The sequence below is a fragment of the Bos mutus genome, chromosome 25 (assembly GCF_027580195.1).
Source record: "Bos mutus isolate GX-2022 chromosome 25, NWIPB_WYAK_1.1, whole genome shotgun sequence".
Classification (NCBI taxonomy): domain Eukaryota; kingdom Metazoa; phylum Chordata; class Mammalia; order Artiodactyla; family Bovidae; genus Bos; species Bos mutus.
The window spans coordinates 24,964,107-24,978,076 of NC_091641.1; the positions used below are offsets into that span (position 1 = coordinate 24,964,107).

A 13,970-nucleotide genomic window follows, 5' to 3' on the forward strand; every position below is an offset into this window, starting at 1 on the left:
GAGAGTGGGAAAAAGCACCGTGAGCTTGGATTAGGAGACCACTAGGAAAATCTCTAATGGGCAAGAACCCCCCATCGCTTCATTGAATACCTTTTCCATCTCAGAGGGAAAGAGATTGGGACCATGATCTTGAGAGAATACACTGAGGCCATAGGGCCTTCTTGAAGAATAAGGCTGAGGATCCCTCTGCAACCCTCTTGTCAAAGCCCCTTAGTTTATAAATTCTGCTTGCTCTTTTTTTCTCTTAAATACTTTTCTATAGATCATGGTTTGTCAACCTTAGCTCTATTGTCATTCAGAGTTGATAAATCTGTGTTGAGGGCTTGTCCTGTGCACCGTGGGATGTTGAGCCTCTACCCACTAGATGCTGGTAATACACACTCCTCTGCAGCAACAATCAAAAAAGCCTCCAGACATTGGTCTGTGTCTCTGGGGCAAATCTGCCTCGAGTCAAAAACCACTGGATAACATTTTAAACCTAGAACTGTGAGGTCAATAAGTATTTAACATCTTGTCATAAATTGTTAAACTGCCCTTTAGCAAGCTTATGTCAATAACAAAGTCACCACATTGTGTGAAAATGTTCATTTCCCTACACCATCACCAGCACTGGGCATTTAAAATAGTTTTAGGGTGTTTTTTTTTTTTTGCCAATATCATGGAGAATAAAAAATAAAACATTATTACTTTAAGAAAAGTTACAGGCATGTTGAAGGAGGAAAGAGGACTGGCCATGGGAAGGGGTTTAAAGCTAGCTCTGCTTACCCTTATTTCAGTGCTCAGATTCTTCTGTTTCAGCTTTACTGCACTTTCATGAGTGACAGTGAAGTCCCAGCAAAAAATGAGCTTGGCGATCCCTCTGGAGTAAATGTGGGGGTTAATGAAGTTGTTCCGGAAATACCTGGCCATACTAGGAAAGGCAGAAACCAAAATACCCAAGCGTTACTGGGGCAGACATTGGGGGTGCAGGGATTATAACAAAGAACAGTTTCATCATTAATGGTGAAAGGCAGCATGGACGAGTTAGCCTGAAGTTTGAACAGGGCAACAGCAAACATGATAGTCAGCAACTGGCTTTGCAATCTGACTTTGCAATCTTTGATTGTCAACTGGGGGATTTTGTCATTTTAAGGGTCCTAATCCTCAGTTTCCACATCTGTATAATGGGGATAATACTAGTTCACTATGAGAGTTGTATTAGTTTCCTCTTGCTGCTATAACAAATTGCCCTAAACTTACTGGCTTAAAACAACATGTATTCTTACTTCAGTTCAGTTCAGTCCCTCAGTCGTGTCCGACTCTTTGCGATCCCATGAACCACAGCACGACAGGCCTCCCTGTCCTTCACCAACTCCCGGAGTCCACCCAAACCCATGTCCATCGAGTTCATGATGCCATCCAACCATCTAATCCTCTGTCGTCCCATTATCCTCCTGCCCTCAATCTTTCCCAGCATCAGGGTCTTTTCCAATGAGTCAGCTCTGCATCAGGTGGCCAAAGTATTGGAGTTTCAGCCTCAACATAAGTCCTTCCAATGAACACCCAGGACTGATTTCCTTTAGGATGGACTGGTTGGATTTCCTTGCAGTACAAGGGGCTCTCAAGAGTCTTCTCCAACACCACAGTTCCAAACCATCAATTCTTCGGCGCTTAGCTTTCTTTATAGTCCAACTCTGACATCCATACATGACCACTGGAAAAACCATAGCCTTGACTAGACAGACCTTTGTTGGCAAAATAATATCTCTGCTTTTGAATATACTGTCTAAGTTGATCATAACTTTTCTTCCAAGGAGTAAGCGTCTTTTAATTTCATGGCTGCAATCACCATCTGCAGTGATTTTGGAGCCCAGAAAAATAAAGTCAGCCACTGTTTCCACTGTTTCCCCATCTATCTGCCATGAAGTGATGGGACCAGATGCCATGATCTTAGTTTTCTGAATGTTGAGCTTCAAGCCAACTTTTTCACTCTCCACTTTCACTTTCATCAAGAAGCTCTTTAGTTCCTCTTCACTTTCTGCCATAAAGGTGGTGTCATCTACATATCTGAGGTTATTGATATTTCTCCTGGCAATCTTGATTCCAGCTTGTTACTCTTCCAGGACAGCATTTCTCATGATGTACTCTGCATATAAGTTAAATAAGCAGGGTGACAATATACAGCCTTGACGTACTCCTTTTCTTATTTGGAACCAGTCTGTTGTTCCATGTCCAGTTCTAACTGTTGCTTCCTGACCTGCACACAAATTTCTCAAGAGGCAGGTCAGGTGGTCTGGTACCCCCATCTTTTGAAGAATTTTCCACAGTTTATTGTGATCCACACAGTCAAAGGCTTTGGCATAGTCAGTAAAGCAGAAATAGATGTTTTTCTGGAACTTTCTTGCTTTTTCCATGATCCAGAGGATGTTGGTAATTTGATCTCTGGTTCCTCTGCCTTTTCTAAAACCAGCTTGAACATCTGAAAGTTCATGGTTCACTTATTGCTGAAGCCTGGCTTGAAGAATTTTAAGCATTACTTTACTAGCGTGTGAGATGAGTGCAATTGTGCGGTAGTTTGAGCATTCTTTGGCATTGCCTTTCTTTGGGATTGGAATGAAAACTGACCTTTTCCAGTCCTGTGGCCACTGCTGAGTGTTCCAAATTTGCTGGCATATTGAGTGCAGCACTTTCACAGCGTCATCTTTCAGGATTTGAAATAGCTCAACTGGAATTCCATCACCTCCACTAGCTTTGTTCATAGTAATGCTTCCTAAGGCCCACTTGACTTCACATTCCAGGATGTCAGGCTCTAGGTGAGTGACCACACCATCGTGGTTATCTGGGTCATGAAGATCTTTTTTTGTACAGTTCTTCTGTGTATTCTTGCCACCTCTTCTTAATATCTTCTGCTTCTGTTAGGTCCATACCATTTCTGTCCTTTATTGAGCCCATCTTTGCATGAAATGTTCTCTTGGTATCTCTAATTTTCTTGAAGAGATCTCTAGTGTTTCCCGTTCTATTGTTTCCCTCTATTTCTTTGCATTGATTGCTGAGGAAGGCTTTCTTATCTCTCCTTGCTATTCTTTGGAACTCTGCATTCAAATGGGTATATTTTTCCTTTTCTCCTTTGCTTTTCGCTTCCCTTCTTTTCACAGCTATTTGTAAGGCCTCCTCAGACAGCCATTTTGCTTTTTTGCATTTCTTTTTCTTGGTGATGATCTTGATTCCTGTCTCCTGTACAATGTTACGAACCTCCATCCATAGTTCATCAGGCACTCTGTCTATCAGATCTAGTCCCTTAAATTTATTTCTCACTTCCACTGTATAGTCATAAGGGATTTGATTTAGGTCATACCTGAATGGTCTAGTGGTTTTGTCCACTTTTTTCGATTTCTTACTAGAGGTCAGAAATCAGAAAATGGGTCAACAATCAAGGCATTGGCAGAGTCATGTTCCTTTTGGAGACTTTAGAGGAGAATCTGTTTCCCTGCCTTTTCCACCTTCTAGATGCTGCCTGCATTCCCTGGCTTGTGGCTCCTTCATCTTCAAAGCCGGAAGATAGCACCTTCTGCTCTTTCCCTGACTTTGACTCTCCTGCTTCCCTCTTTAAAGGACACTTGTGATTGCAATGGCCCATTTTAAGATATTTAACTTAATCACTTCTGGAAAATTCCTTTTGCCAGATAAGGTACCATAGTCACAGTTTCTGGGGATTAGATCATGGACATCTTTGAAGAGGGAGCATTATTCAGCCCACAGCAAGAGTCAATGTAGCCCTTAGCACAGTAAGCACTCAATAAAGGCAGCTGTAATTATCATGGAGATGTCTAGGATTCATTGAAATTGGGTCCAGGAAGCACTTAGCACTAAGCCTGGCATGTGAAAAAATTCCGAGCAAAATGGACACTACCTTTGTAAAGTTTGCCACCATCAAGTAATAACAGCTTAAGAAACAGAAACATTTCCTAGTTCGATAGGACAAAACAAAATCTTGTTTTATTTTGGATTATCATGCTGGCAGTGAGGTTGTTATGGGCTGAACTGTATTCCTTAAAAATTAATATTTTGAAGTCCTATGACTACAGTGCAAGAGACCTGGGTTTGATCCTTGGGTTGTGATGATCCCCTGGAGAAGGGAATGGCTACCCACTCCAGTATTCTTGCCTGGAGAATCCCATGGACTGAGGGGCCTGGAGGGCTAAAGTCAGAGTCAGACATGACCGAGAGACTAACATACACACAACCCCTAGTACCTCAGAAATAGACTGGGTTTTGAGATAGGATCTGTACAGAAGTAGTTAAATTAAAGTGAGATCATTTCAGTGGGCCCAATCCAACATGGCTGGTGTTCTTATAAGAAGGGATATTAGGACTCAGATATGCATGGAGGGTAGATCATATTAGGACAGAGTGGGAAGGTGGCTGTCAGCAAGCTGGCGAGAGAAGCCTCAGGAGAAACCAACCCTGCTGAAACATCTTGAACTTGGATTTCTAGCATCCAGAATTTGAGAAAAAAAAAAACATTGTTGATTAAGCCCCCTAGTCTGTGGTACTTTGTTACAAGACCTAATAGATGAACAGGTTTAACACTGAACATTTGACAACTGTCAATTTACAACCATTCATCAAAACTACCTGAGTCATTGCATCCTTATTTTCAGACAGACCAATTTCTTTAAAAGCACATGAAAATTTCTCTTCTTCTGTCCAAACTTACACTTTACGTTCTAGGACAAGAAAGGATTGGACAGGAGTAGAAAGTTGAAATTGCGGAGAAACTATTCTCCCGGTAACTTTTGAGTCTCTAAAATTTTTCCTAAAACTGAAAGAGCTTGGAATCAGAAAATGCAAACATTCCATACCTGAAGAGCAAACTAAAAAAGCAGACGACCAAACAGCCTCCAATTGTAAAGATGTAGGCCAGCTGCATGTTGTAGGAGGCCCCGCTGTTGTCATGCTGGATCGTAGAATTGGTGTAAAAGCCGTAGTACATCACTGTGTTAGTAAAATAACCCTGAAAAGAACAATAAATCCCAGGTCAGGTGGATCTCCCAAGAAAGCAATGAATGACGATGGGCGGCAGAGTTTCCTTTTTCCGTATATAAGAAGCCTGCACTGGTCAGTTTAGACCATTTGTTTGCCAGGAAAGAGGCAAACAAGGCCAGTGAGAACCTAGACGTCTTATCACAAGGCTCTTAGAGGTGGAAAGGAATTGCAAAGCAGCACAACTTTACAGTGGAGGGGCCCAGTAATCACCACCTGGACCCAGTGAGCAAGCCAAGCGTGACTAAAAGCAGGATAGCTAGCTGTTACGTGCCTCTGTCATCTATTAAGTATTATGGTATAACGTTTAAAATGAAACAAACCAAGTCTTTAGGTTTAAACTTCAATTTATAGGAAATAAGGTGCCTGTGCAAATCAGAGGAACAAATTAGAGAGACCCGGAGGAAACAATTCAACAATTACATGTACATTCCAATGTTCTACCTTCTACAATTGTCTAATTGTTTCCTCTGGGTCTGTCTAATTTGTTCCTCTAATTTATACAGGCCCCTTATTTCCTTAAAAAACTAAAAACAGAACTACCATATTACCCAGAAATCCCATTACTGGGCATATACCCTGAGAAAACCATAATTCAAAAAGATACATATACCCCATTGTTCATTGCAGCACTATTTACAATAACCAGAATACGGAAATAACCCAAATGTCCATCAACAGATGAATGATTAAGATGTGGTACATATATACAATGGAATATTACTCAGCCAGAAAACGGAACAAAATTGGGTCATTTGTACAGATGTGGATTGATATAGTCTGTCATACAGAGTGAATGAAGTAAGTCAGAAAGAGAAGAGCAAATATTGTATATTAATGCATATATGTGGAATCTAGAAAAAATGGTACAGATGAACTTGTTAGCAGTGCAAGAATACACAGGCAGATATACAGAACAGACATGTGGACACGAGGGTAGAGGAGAGGAAGGCGAGATGAATTGGGAGAGTACGATTGACAAGTATACACTGCTGCTGCCGCTCCTGCTAAGTCACTTCAGTCGTGTCCGACTCTGTGTGACCCCATGGACTGCAGCCCACCAGGCTCCTCCATCCATGGGATTTTCCAGGCAAGAGTAGTGGAGTGGGGTGCCATCGCCTTCTCCGATGTATACACTTTGTTGTTGCTGCGTTGCTTCAGCCGTGTCCGACTCTCTGCGACCCCATGGACTGCAGCCTACCAGGCTTCCCCGTCCCTGGGATTCTCCAGGCAAGAACACTGGAGTGGGTTGCCATTTCCTTCTCCAATGCATGAAAGTGAAAAGTGAAAAGGAAGTCACTCAGTCATGTCTGACTCTTAGCGACCCCATGGACTACAGCCTACCAGGCTCCTCCATCCATGGGATTTTCCAGGCAAGAGTACTGGAGTGGGGTGCCACTGCCTTCTCCGGATGTATGCACTACAATGTATAAAACAGACCGCTAGTGGGGACCTGCTGTATAGCACAGGGAGCCCAGCTCAGTGCTCCGTGATGACCTAGATGCATAGGATGGCAGTGGGGGTGAGAGGGAAGTCCACGGGGGAGGGGATATATGTATACATATAACTGATTCACTTCATTGTACAGCAGAAACTAACACATTGTAAAGCAATTATATTCCAATTAAAAATATTATCCTTTTTATTTTTTTATTTTATTTTTTTCCAACCATTTAAAAATGTGGAAACCAATCTTATTTTGCAGGCTATGTAGAAACAGGCGGTGAGCCAGATTTGGCTTTGTCTATCCATAGAATCTCAGTGGCAGAAACCTCCTCTAGAAAGTAAATTCACAAGGTGGGAGCTATGTGCTCCAATAGAGAGCTTGGTAGACACACTGTGGTTGTTAATAAAGAGAATAACATGAATGTATATCCATGCTCAACATACACGGTAGAGTCAAAAAAAGTTGCAAAGCAAGACTTGTATTATCTCACCCTCTTTTTATTTAAAAAAATATTTTAGTATTATCGACTTGTGTATCTATGTATCTATGACTGTATAGGAAGAAAAATGGTGGATAAAGATACACTCCAAACTAGAGCGGTAGACAAAAGAGCAAGGGTGAAATAGACTTTTTCTTAATTTGTTCTCTTCTACACTAGGAAAATTTTTTTAAAGAAGCACTGTATTTTGTAGAAAGAAAATTAAAAAAAAAAAAAGGAAAAGGTAGATCTATGAACACCAATAAGATGGTGGAAGGAAGCAAGTCACAGGAAGTCTATATGAATAATTCATCTTTTGTTTGGAAAAAAATAAGAAGTGTATGTCTGTGCATAACATGCCCAAAGGTGTGCAGAGAAGAGGATTCTGGACAACGGAAACCGTTAACATGGTCACCTCAGGAGACAGAAATTCTCCCGAAATTGTGTGTGTGTCACTTTGGAGAAAAAGAGAAAGCATTTTAAACACCTACTTTCGCATCAGTTGACTCTCAGGCAAACGAGAGGCCTGGATGGGCGCGAGCAGGAATGTCCTGGGTTTCCAAGTATGAACTCCAGGTGTGGGGGGAGCACTTACCGCCCCAGTTAGAAATTCCAGTCCCGTGAATTGGAGGTGGTTCTTCTCCATCACAGTTAGCTGAGGGATTATGATGAAACTGAAGGTCACAATGAACGAGAAGATGTTGAACTTCAAAAGCCACCTCAGAAAGTTGAAATAGGAGAGGACGCTGGTGCCGAACTTGCCTCCGATGACCTTAAGTGTCTTCTGCCACAGGCTGATGGAATTGAGCAGTTCCGACAGGTTGTTCTTGAACCTTCGGTAGGCCTGCGAGTAGACACAAAGCGCACGGCTGGACGGCCCCTCAACAAATATCTACTGAGCAGGCCTGACAGTAGCAACAGGCCACCGCTTCTAAGTCCCCTGGACATCAAGCCAGTCCATCCTAAAGGAAATCAACCCTGAATATTCATTGGAAGGACAGATGCTGATGCTGACGCTCCAGTACTTTGACCACCTGATGCAAAGAGCTGACTCATTGGAAAAGACCCTGATGCTGGGAAAGACTGAGGGCAGGAGGAGAAGGAGGCGACAGGATGGGATGGTTGGATGGCATCACCATCACCGCCCCTCCCCTGGACATATCCCTACTCTCAGCCCATATTAGGAACCAGCCTGCCCCCACTTGGGGAGCAAGCAAGAGAACCTGCTACTTGTTTTTGCAGTGGCCTTAGTAAAGACTTGCCTGACTATCTTGTCTGGCCTCTTATCAATTTCTATTGATCAAGAAAGGCCAAGAACCCAGGTCGGTATCACTATTATTTATTACCTTCCTAGGTTTGCTGTTGAAGGTGACACTCACAGTAGCTAGGTTGCCCAAATAACTAAATAACTCTGCACCTCCTTAGACCTTCCTATGCCCATGTTTTCCCCACACCTAAACTGACCCAATTTCTACATTCTTTCAAGGAAACAGCCCTGAATTTTGGTTTTTCTTTCCTGTGAGTCCCCTGTTACCACCACTCTCCCCGCTCCCTGGTTTCACCCTACTCTGTGCCCATTTACTGACCTCAGTAAAGACCGACTTACCAGTGAAATGGAGTTCAGACACTGAGCACAGCAGTTGAGCTCCAGGATACGACGGGACTTCTTACTTTTCTCTTTGTCAACCATTTTCCTGTGGCAAAGGGCAGAAGAAAGTGAGACACCAATGTGGTAATGCATTCATCCCCTTGACATTTCTTGAGTGCCTGCCATGTGCCAGGCACAGTCCCAGGTGGTGAGACACAGATCTCCCCAGCTCATGAAGCTGGCACCTTAGTGGGGAGAGAAAGAAAATAAATAAGAAATGTAATCATAACATAGATAAACAATATAAGATAATAGAAGGTGAGTGGTACTATGGGAAAGAGAAGGAGGAAACAGAGCAGAGTAAGGAGGCGGGAAATGCTGGGATGAAGACCCTGTTATGATTTGAATAGCTCCTTATTTGCACAAAGTCTGGAAGGAGAAGAGGGGGTTAGTCTGTGGATAAGGGACTATCCAAGCACAGGAAACAGCCAACTCGAAGCCCCAAGGAGGCTGAGATGGGCAGAAATGAGCAGGGGAAGGGTGGAGAGTGTGAGTGATAACCGTGAGTAGGTGGCTGGGGTCTTATAAGTCAGTGGTTCTCAACCAGGAAGATTTTTTGGCCTCAACAGATATTTGGGTATGTCTGCAGACTTTTTTGGTTGTCAGATTGGAGGTTGGGAGTGGCACTGACATCTAGAGACCAGGGATGCTGCTGTATACCCTAGAGTGAACAGGACAGCCCCCCAAACATAGAATAATCCCAACTCAAATGTCAGATTGAAAATCCTGCTGTGAAGTCTTTTGGATCACCACAAGGCCCTCACTGTGTGACAGACAGAGCCAAGCAGAGTTTGAAATGTAAGGGTATTTTCAAAAAGATCCAGCTGCAGTTGTTCTCTTTACTTTTCCATGAACTCATTACATCTTCTTTGCTCTGGGCTCTTTTCTTTGGCCCAGCCAAAGGCCCACCCCACAACACCATCTTTCAAAGCTCAGTTCACAGACGTCCTCTACTTTGCCCATGTGGACCGTTATCTCTAGTCCTGTTATCTCCTAGTCCTCCCCCTGCAATCTCCTTCTCCCTTGATTTGGCCTGATATTCTTTCTATCATTTATAAGTTACTTGTTGACCAATCTACTTTCCCTGCCAGACTCTGGACCTCAGAACAATTGCATCATTTATTTACATATATACAATTATTTATTAGCAATTGCATCTACTCTACTACCAGCTCCTTGTGCTCGTGTTCAGCCATGTCCAATCTTTGTGACCCCATTGACTGTAGCCCGCCAGGCTCCTCTATCCATGAAATTTTCGAGGCAAGAATACTGGAGTGGGTTGCCATTTCCTTCTCCAAAGGATCTTCCTGATCCAGGGAATGAAACTTTTTCTCTTTTGTCTCCTGCACTGGCAGGCGAATTCTTTACTACTTGGGAAGCCCTGTCAACTCCAACAAATTGCAAAAAGTAAAATTCTGAGAAGTGATAAATGTAAGAAGGGCTGAAGACTTAAACAGCCCTCGCTCTTGCTTTTGAACCCCTGGGCTTAGAAAGCTTCTGAGGTTTTGTTTGTTTTAGTTTTCTGTAACCCCAACCTCCACCCCTGCCCCTGCCTGCGACAGCGTGGCTTGCAGGATCTTAGTTCCCCTACCAGGCACTGAACCCAGGTCACAGCAGTCAAAGTGCCAAGTCCTAACCACCGGCTCACCAGGGAACTCTTCCCTTACACACACCTTTTTTCTAAGAGGAGTTTAAAATTTACAGAGAAGTTACAAAAACAATACAGAAAACCCCCATCTCCTACTCACCATTTCCTCTGCTAACATCTTACATTTCCAAGGTAGGTTAGTTGCAACTAAGGAACCAACATTGGTGTGTAACTTTTACCTAAAGTCCAGACTGTTCTGACTTGACTGGTTTTTCCATTTCCATTTTCTATTCCAGGACCCATCCAGGACACCACATCGCATTAGTAGTCATGTCTCTTTAGAACCCTCCAGTCTGACCTTGTCTCAAACTTTCCTTCTTTTTGATGACCTTGACAGTTTTGAAGAATACTGCTCAGATACTATGAAGACTGTCCCTTGATTAGGGTTTCTCTGCTTTTTTCCTCTGGTTAGACTAGGGTTGTGGGTTTTAGGAGAGAGTACACGGGGGTGGGGGGCTTCCCAGGTGGCTCAGCTGGCAAAGAACACGCCTTCCCATTCAGGAGACGCAGAGACACAGGTTCAGTCCCTGGGTTGGAAAGATCCTCTGGAGAAGGAAATGGCAACACATTCCAATATTCTTGCCTGGAGAATTTCATGGACAGAGGAGCCTGGTGGGCTACAGTCCATGGGGTCACAAAGAGTCAGACATGACTAAGCACGCATGCACGCACACACACAGAGGTGACTCTCTGATCACATGACTTATCTCCGGGGATGTTAGCCTTGAGCATCTGGCCCAGGTGGGATTAGCCAGACTTCACCCCAGAAATCAATGTCCCCCTCTTTCCGTCCTCCACTCTCTAGAAGCAGGTGACTAAGCACAGCCCACAGTCCAGGTGACCAACTCCCATTACGTGGAATTCTTCGGTAGGAAGATTGCCTCTTCCCTTGCGTTTATTTCTTATCTTTCTGATGTAAGACAAAGGTAGAAGACTAAGGTTTCCATGAAATCTGTGCAAGGAAAAAACCATTTGGTCCATACCTAAGGTTCCTTTTTTCTTCCATGGTCCTTGGCTGATTCCTAATGGCTTTAATTCTGTCTCTAGATGTCATGGGTATCAGAGACTCGATTAACTCTTGTCCTGCAGGAAGAAAAAATGGAGATTAATTTTTTTTTATTTTAACAGAATAATAGCATTTGAAAATATGGTGCTAAAGATCTAGAGCATGTTTTTATGAGTGCACAGGAAAGAATATGCAGACTCAGTGAGCCAAAAAGTCACAAATAAAAACAAGAAGATGGTGCATATACATGTGACATCGCAAAGCCAAAGCACGTGACAGTTCGTATGCAATTCCAACTCCATGTTTTCCTTTTTCCTATGACACGGTACATTCAGCAAAGCCAGAACGTGTGTTCAGCCTGGCTCTTTTCTCTCTGTAATTTTCTGCACGGCTTTCTCTTGCCCCTCTGAGCTCCAGGCCCAAGCATCTTCTTTACTCTTCTTGACTGTTATCTTCTGGTCTTTCACCCTGGAATGTCCTCCTCCCTTCTCCTGAGAACTCAGATTCACACTTTGGGTCCACATGGCAGATGCTGTGATCACCTACCCCACAGTCATCTCTCCTTTTTTAATAGGATCCCAATTCAGGTTAGGCATCTACCCACCTCCCTCCCACGGTCCTGGGCTTCTGCAGGGTGGGGTCCATCTCCAGGTTCTCATCTCCAGGGCCCATCTCCAGCAGGCAGGTCCCTGTGAGTCTGAGCCTATCTCGATGGCCCCAGCCCCCAGCAGGTGACCTGTTTAGCTCCAGGCATATGAAACATTGGCAAACATGGGAGGTGGTCTGCTGAGGGGTTGCATGAAAAAGGTTTCTTCCTCCTCAAAAAAGCAAGACTCAAAAAACAAGGAAAAGGCAGTGCCTTCTCCCTCTGGGTGGGTTGTGTCTGCATGGCACTGTGCCCCATCCATAACAGGAGGGAGCAGCGGGGGTCACTGGGCCCATGGCAGGAGCAGCTGGCTCCCGGCCCTGTTGTTGAGCTGCATGGAACCTCTCCTCCTCTCAATGACACAGCTGAGGCAGAGGGAGAATTCCCAGAAGAGGGCCTCCACATCACTTGGCTGAAGATGAGGAATTTGAGCATCTCCTGAGAGGGAAAAGGGGACAGATAGAGGAATAAAGGTGAAGGAGGAAAAAAGCCCAGAAATTCGGGGAGACAGCAATGTGACAAGAGACGCCCCATCTTTCAACAAAGGAGCCAAACTCATAAAATGCTTTGGTGTGAATAGATTTTTTTTTCCCTCCCTTCTTAGAAGTCACTGAGAATGGCTGGACTTCATGCCTGGAGTATTACGGGATGAAAGAGAAACAGCATCTGGGAAACCAGTGTTTGATGTTAGGAGCTGCAAGGCAAGGGAGGGTCTCAGTTAAGACCTGGTTTCACGGAGGACTTGATAAATAGAGGCATCCCATGATACTTGAACCTAGGGATTGGGTGCAAAGCAGTTCGGGACAGTGGTTAAGGTGTCAGGCTTGGGAATCAGGCAGACCTGCATTTGACCCCAGATCTTTAATTTCCTTGAGCCTCAGTCTCTCAGCAAATGGAAATGACAGGTGTGCCTCTATCACACGTGCAGAGAGTGGCAGGCAAATAAAACTAAATTCGATGGATAACAAAAAGGCAGAACACCAGGCACATGAAATGAGCTCGATCAAGGTAAAACTCCTTCTTAGGTGTCAGATCCTCTCAAAGTGACCCCTTCCGAGTCCCAAGCACCCTCAGGTCATCTATCAAGCCTTTGCCCTATTCAGTGTTTTAAAACCACAGCCTTGTGGGCAATTCGGAAGGGGTTGCTCCCATCCTAACTCCTTTGCCCCAGGGTCTCACCTTGGATGTTCTCGTGTGAAGTATAAGGGGTATCTAAGCCTTCGTTTTCTGAGTTATGAAGGGTCAGAGCAAACGATTCCTTCAAAGGTGTTGCAAATTGTAATAACTGCTTGCCCTTTTTGTCATTCCGATTGCTGAAAATCTGAGAGTCTGTCACATCACTCTCAGAAATGGAGGAGACCAGGATGGAGTTTGAGTTCACCGGTGTCTTTTCTGGAACAATCTGACTTGAAGATGGATGGCTTTGGATCCCAGACGGGACATGCTCAACCTCGACAATGATTTCATTCACTTGACCACCAGAAAGCATCTCTCGTTCCCCCAAGCCTTAGGTCCCACCAAGGTGAGCTTCCCAAGACCTCACATAGCAGTCACACTGGCATTGTTGACAGAGAGCTGCCCCATTCAGTTTTTAATGCCAGGATGAGATGGACAAAACCAGTCCCCCACAAATCACAGTACAGCTCCCCACATCTACACCAGAGGGGGATCCCTGAGAAGAGGAGTTGTTTTCCTGTGCAGATTCTGTCCCAGTAGCTAGGTAAAAGGCCAGAAACAGAATTCTTTATTAAAGCAATAGGATTCTAGAAACAGAAGGCAGAGATTCTTCTAAATGATTCAGTCAAAGGGCAAGGTCTTCACTTTAACTGGTGCCTCTGGTCCAAGACTTATGTTATATTTTTGGTTTTATGTGCCTATATAAATCCAGGAGAGAAACAGCTGCTCTCTCCTGACTGCCTGGGTGGCCCCACTGCTGTCTGTCTGCTTCCCACACCCATTCTCTCTTTCTCTCACATCAGCAGATGCCTCCTTTGCTGTGCAGCCACTGCGCTCAGTTAAAACTCTCCCAGCTTCCTTCGTGGCAAAGGGTGGCTCCGTTTGCAGCCTAGGATGGA

General features: G+C 44.1%; 1 protein-coding gene across 2 annotated transcripts in view; it reads right to left on the bottom strand.

The window, feature by feature from the left end:
- The window catches only part of TMC5 (transmembrane channel like 5), a 76,637-nt gene that overhangs the window by 33,648 nt on the left and 29,019 nt on the right, over positions 1-13,970 (bottom strand). For both annotated transcript variants that reach the window (XM_070362641.1, XM_005894424.3), the window contains exons 6-10: positions 11,227-11,326; positions 8,554-8,641; positions 7,543-7,791; positions 4,842-4,993; positions 766-910 (exon numbers count right to left, since the gene is read on the bottom strand). In XM_070362641.1, the coding sequence (XP_070218742.1) occupies positions 766-910; positions 4,842-4,993; positions 7,543-7,791; positions 8,554-8,641; positions 11,227-11,326 (734 nt within the window). The remainder of the gene's footprint in view (positions 1-765; positions 911-4,841; positions 4,994-7,542; positions 7,792-8,553; positions 8,642-11,226; positions 11,327-13,970) is intronic.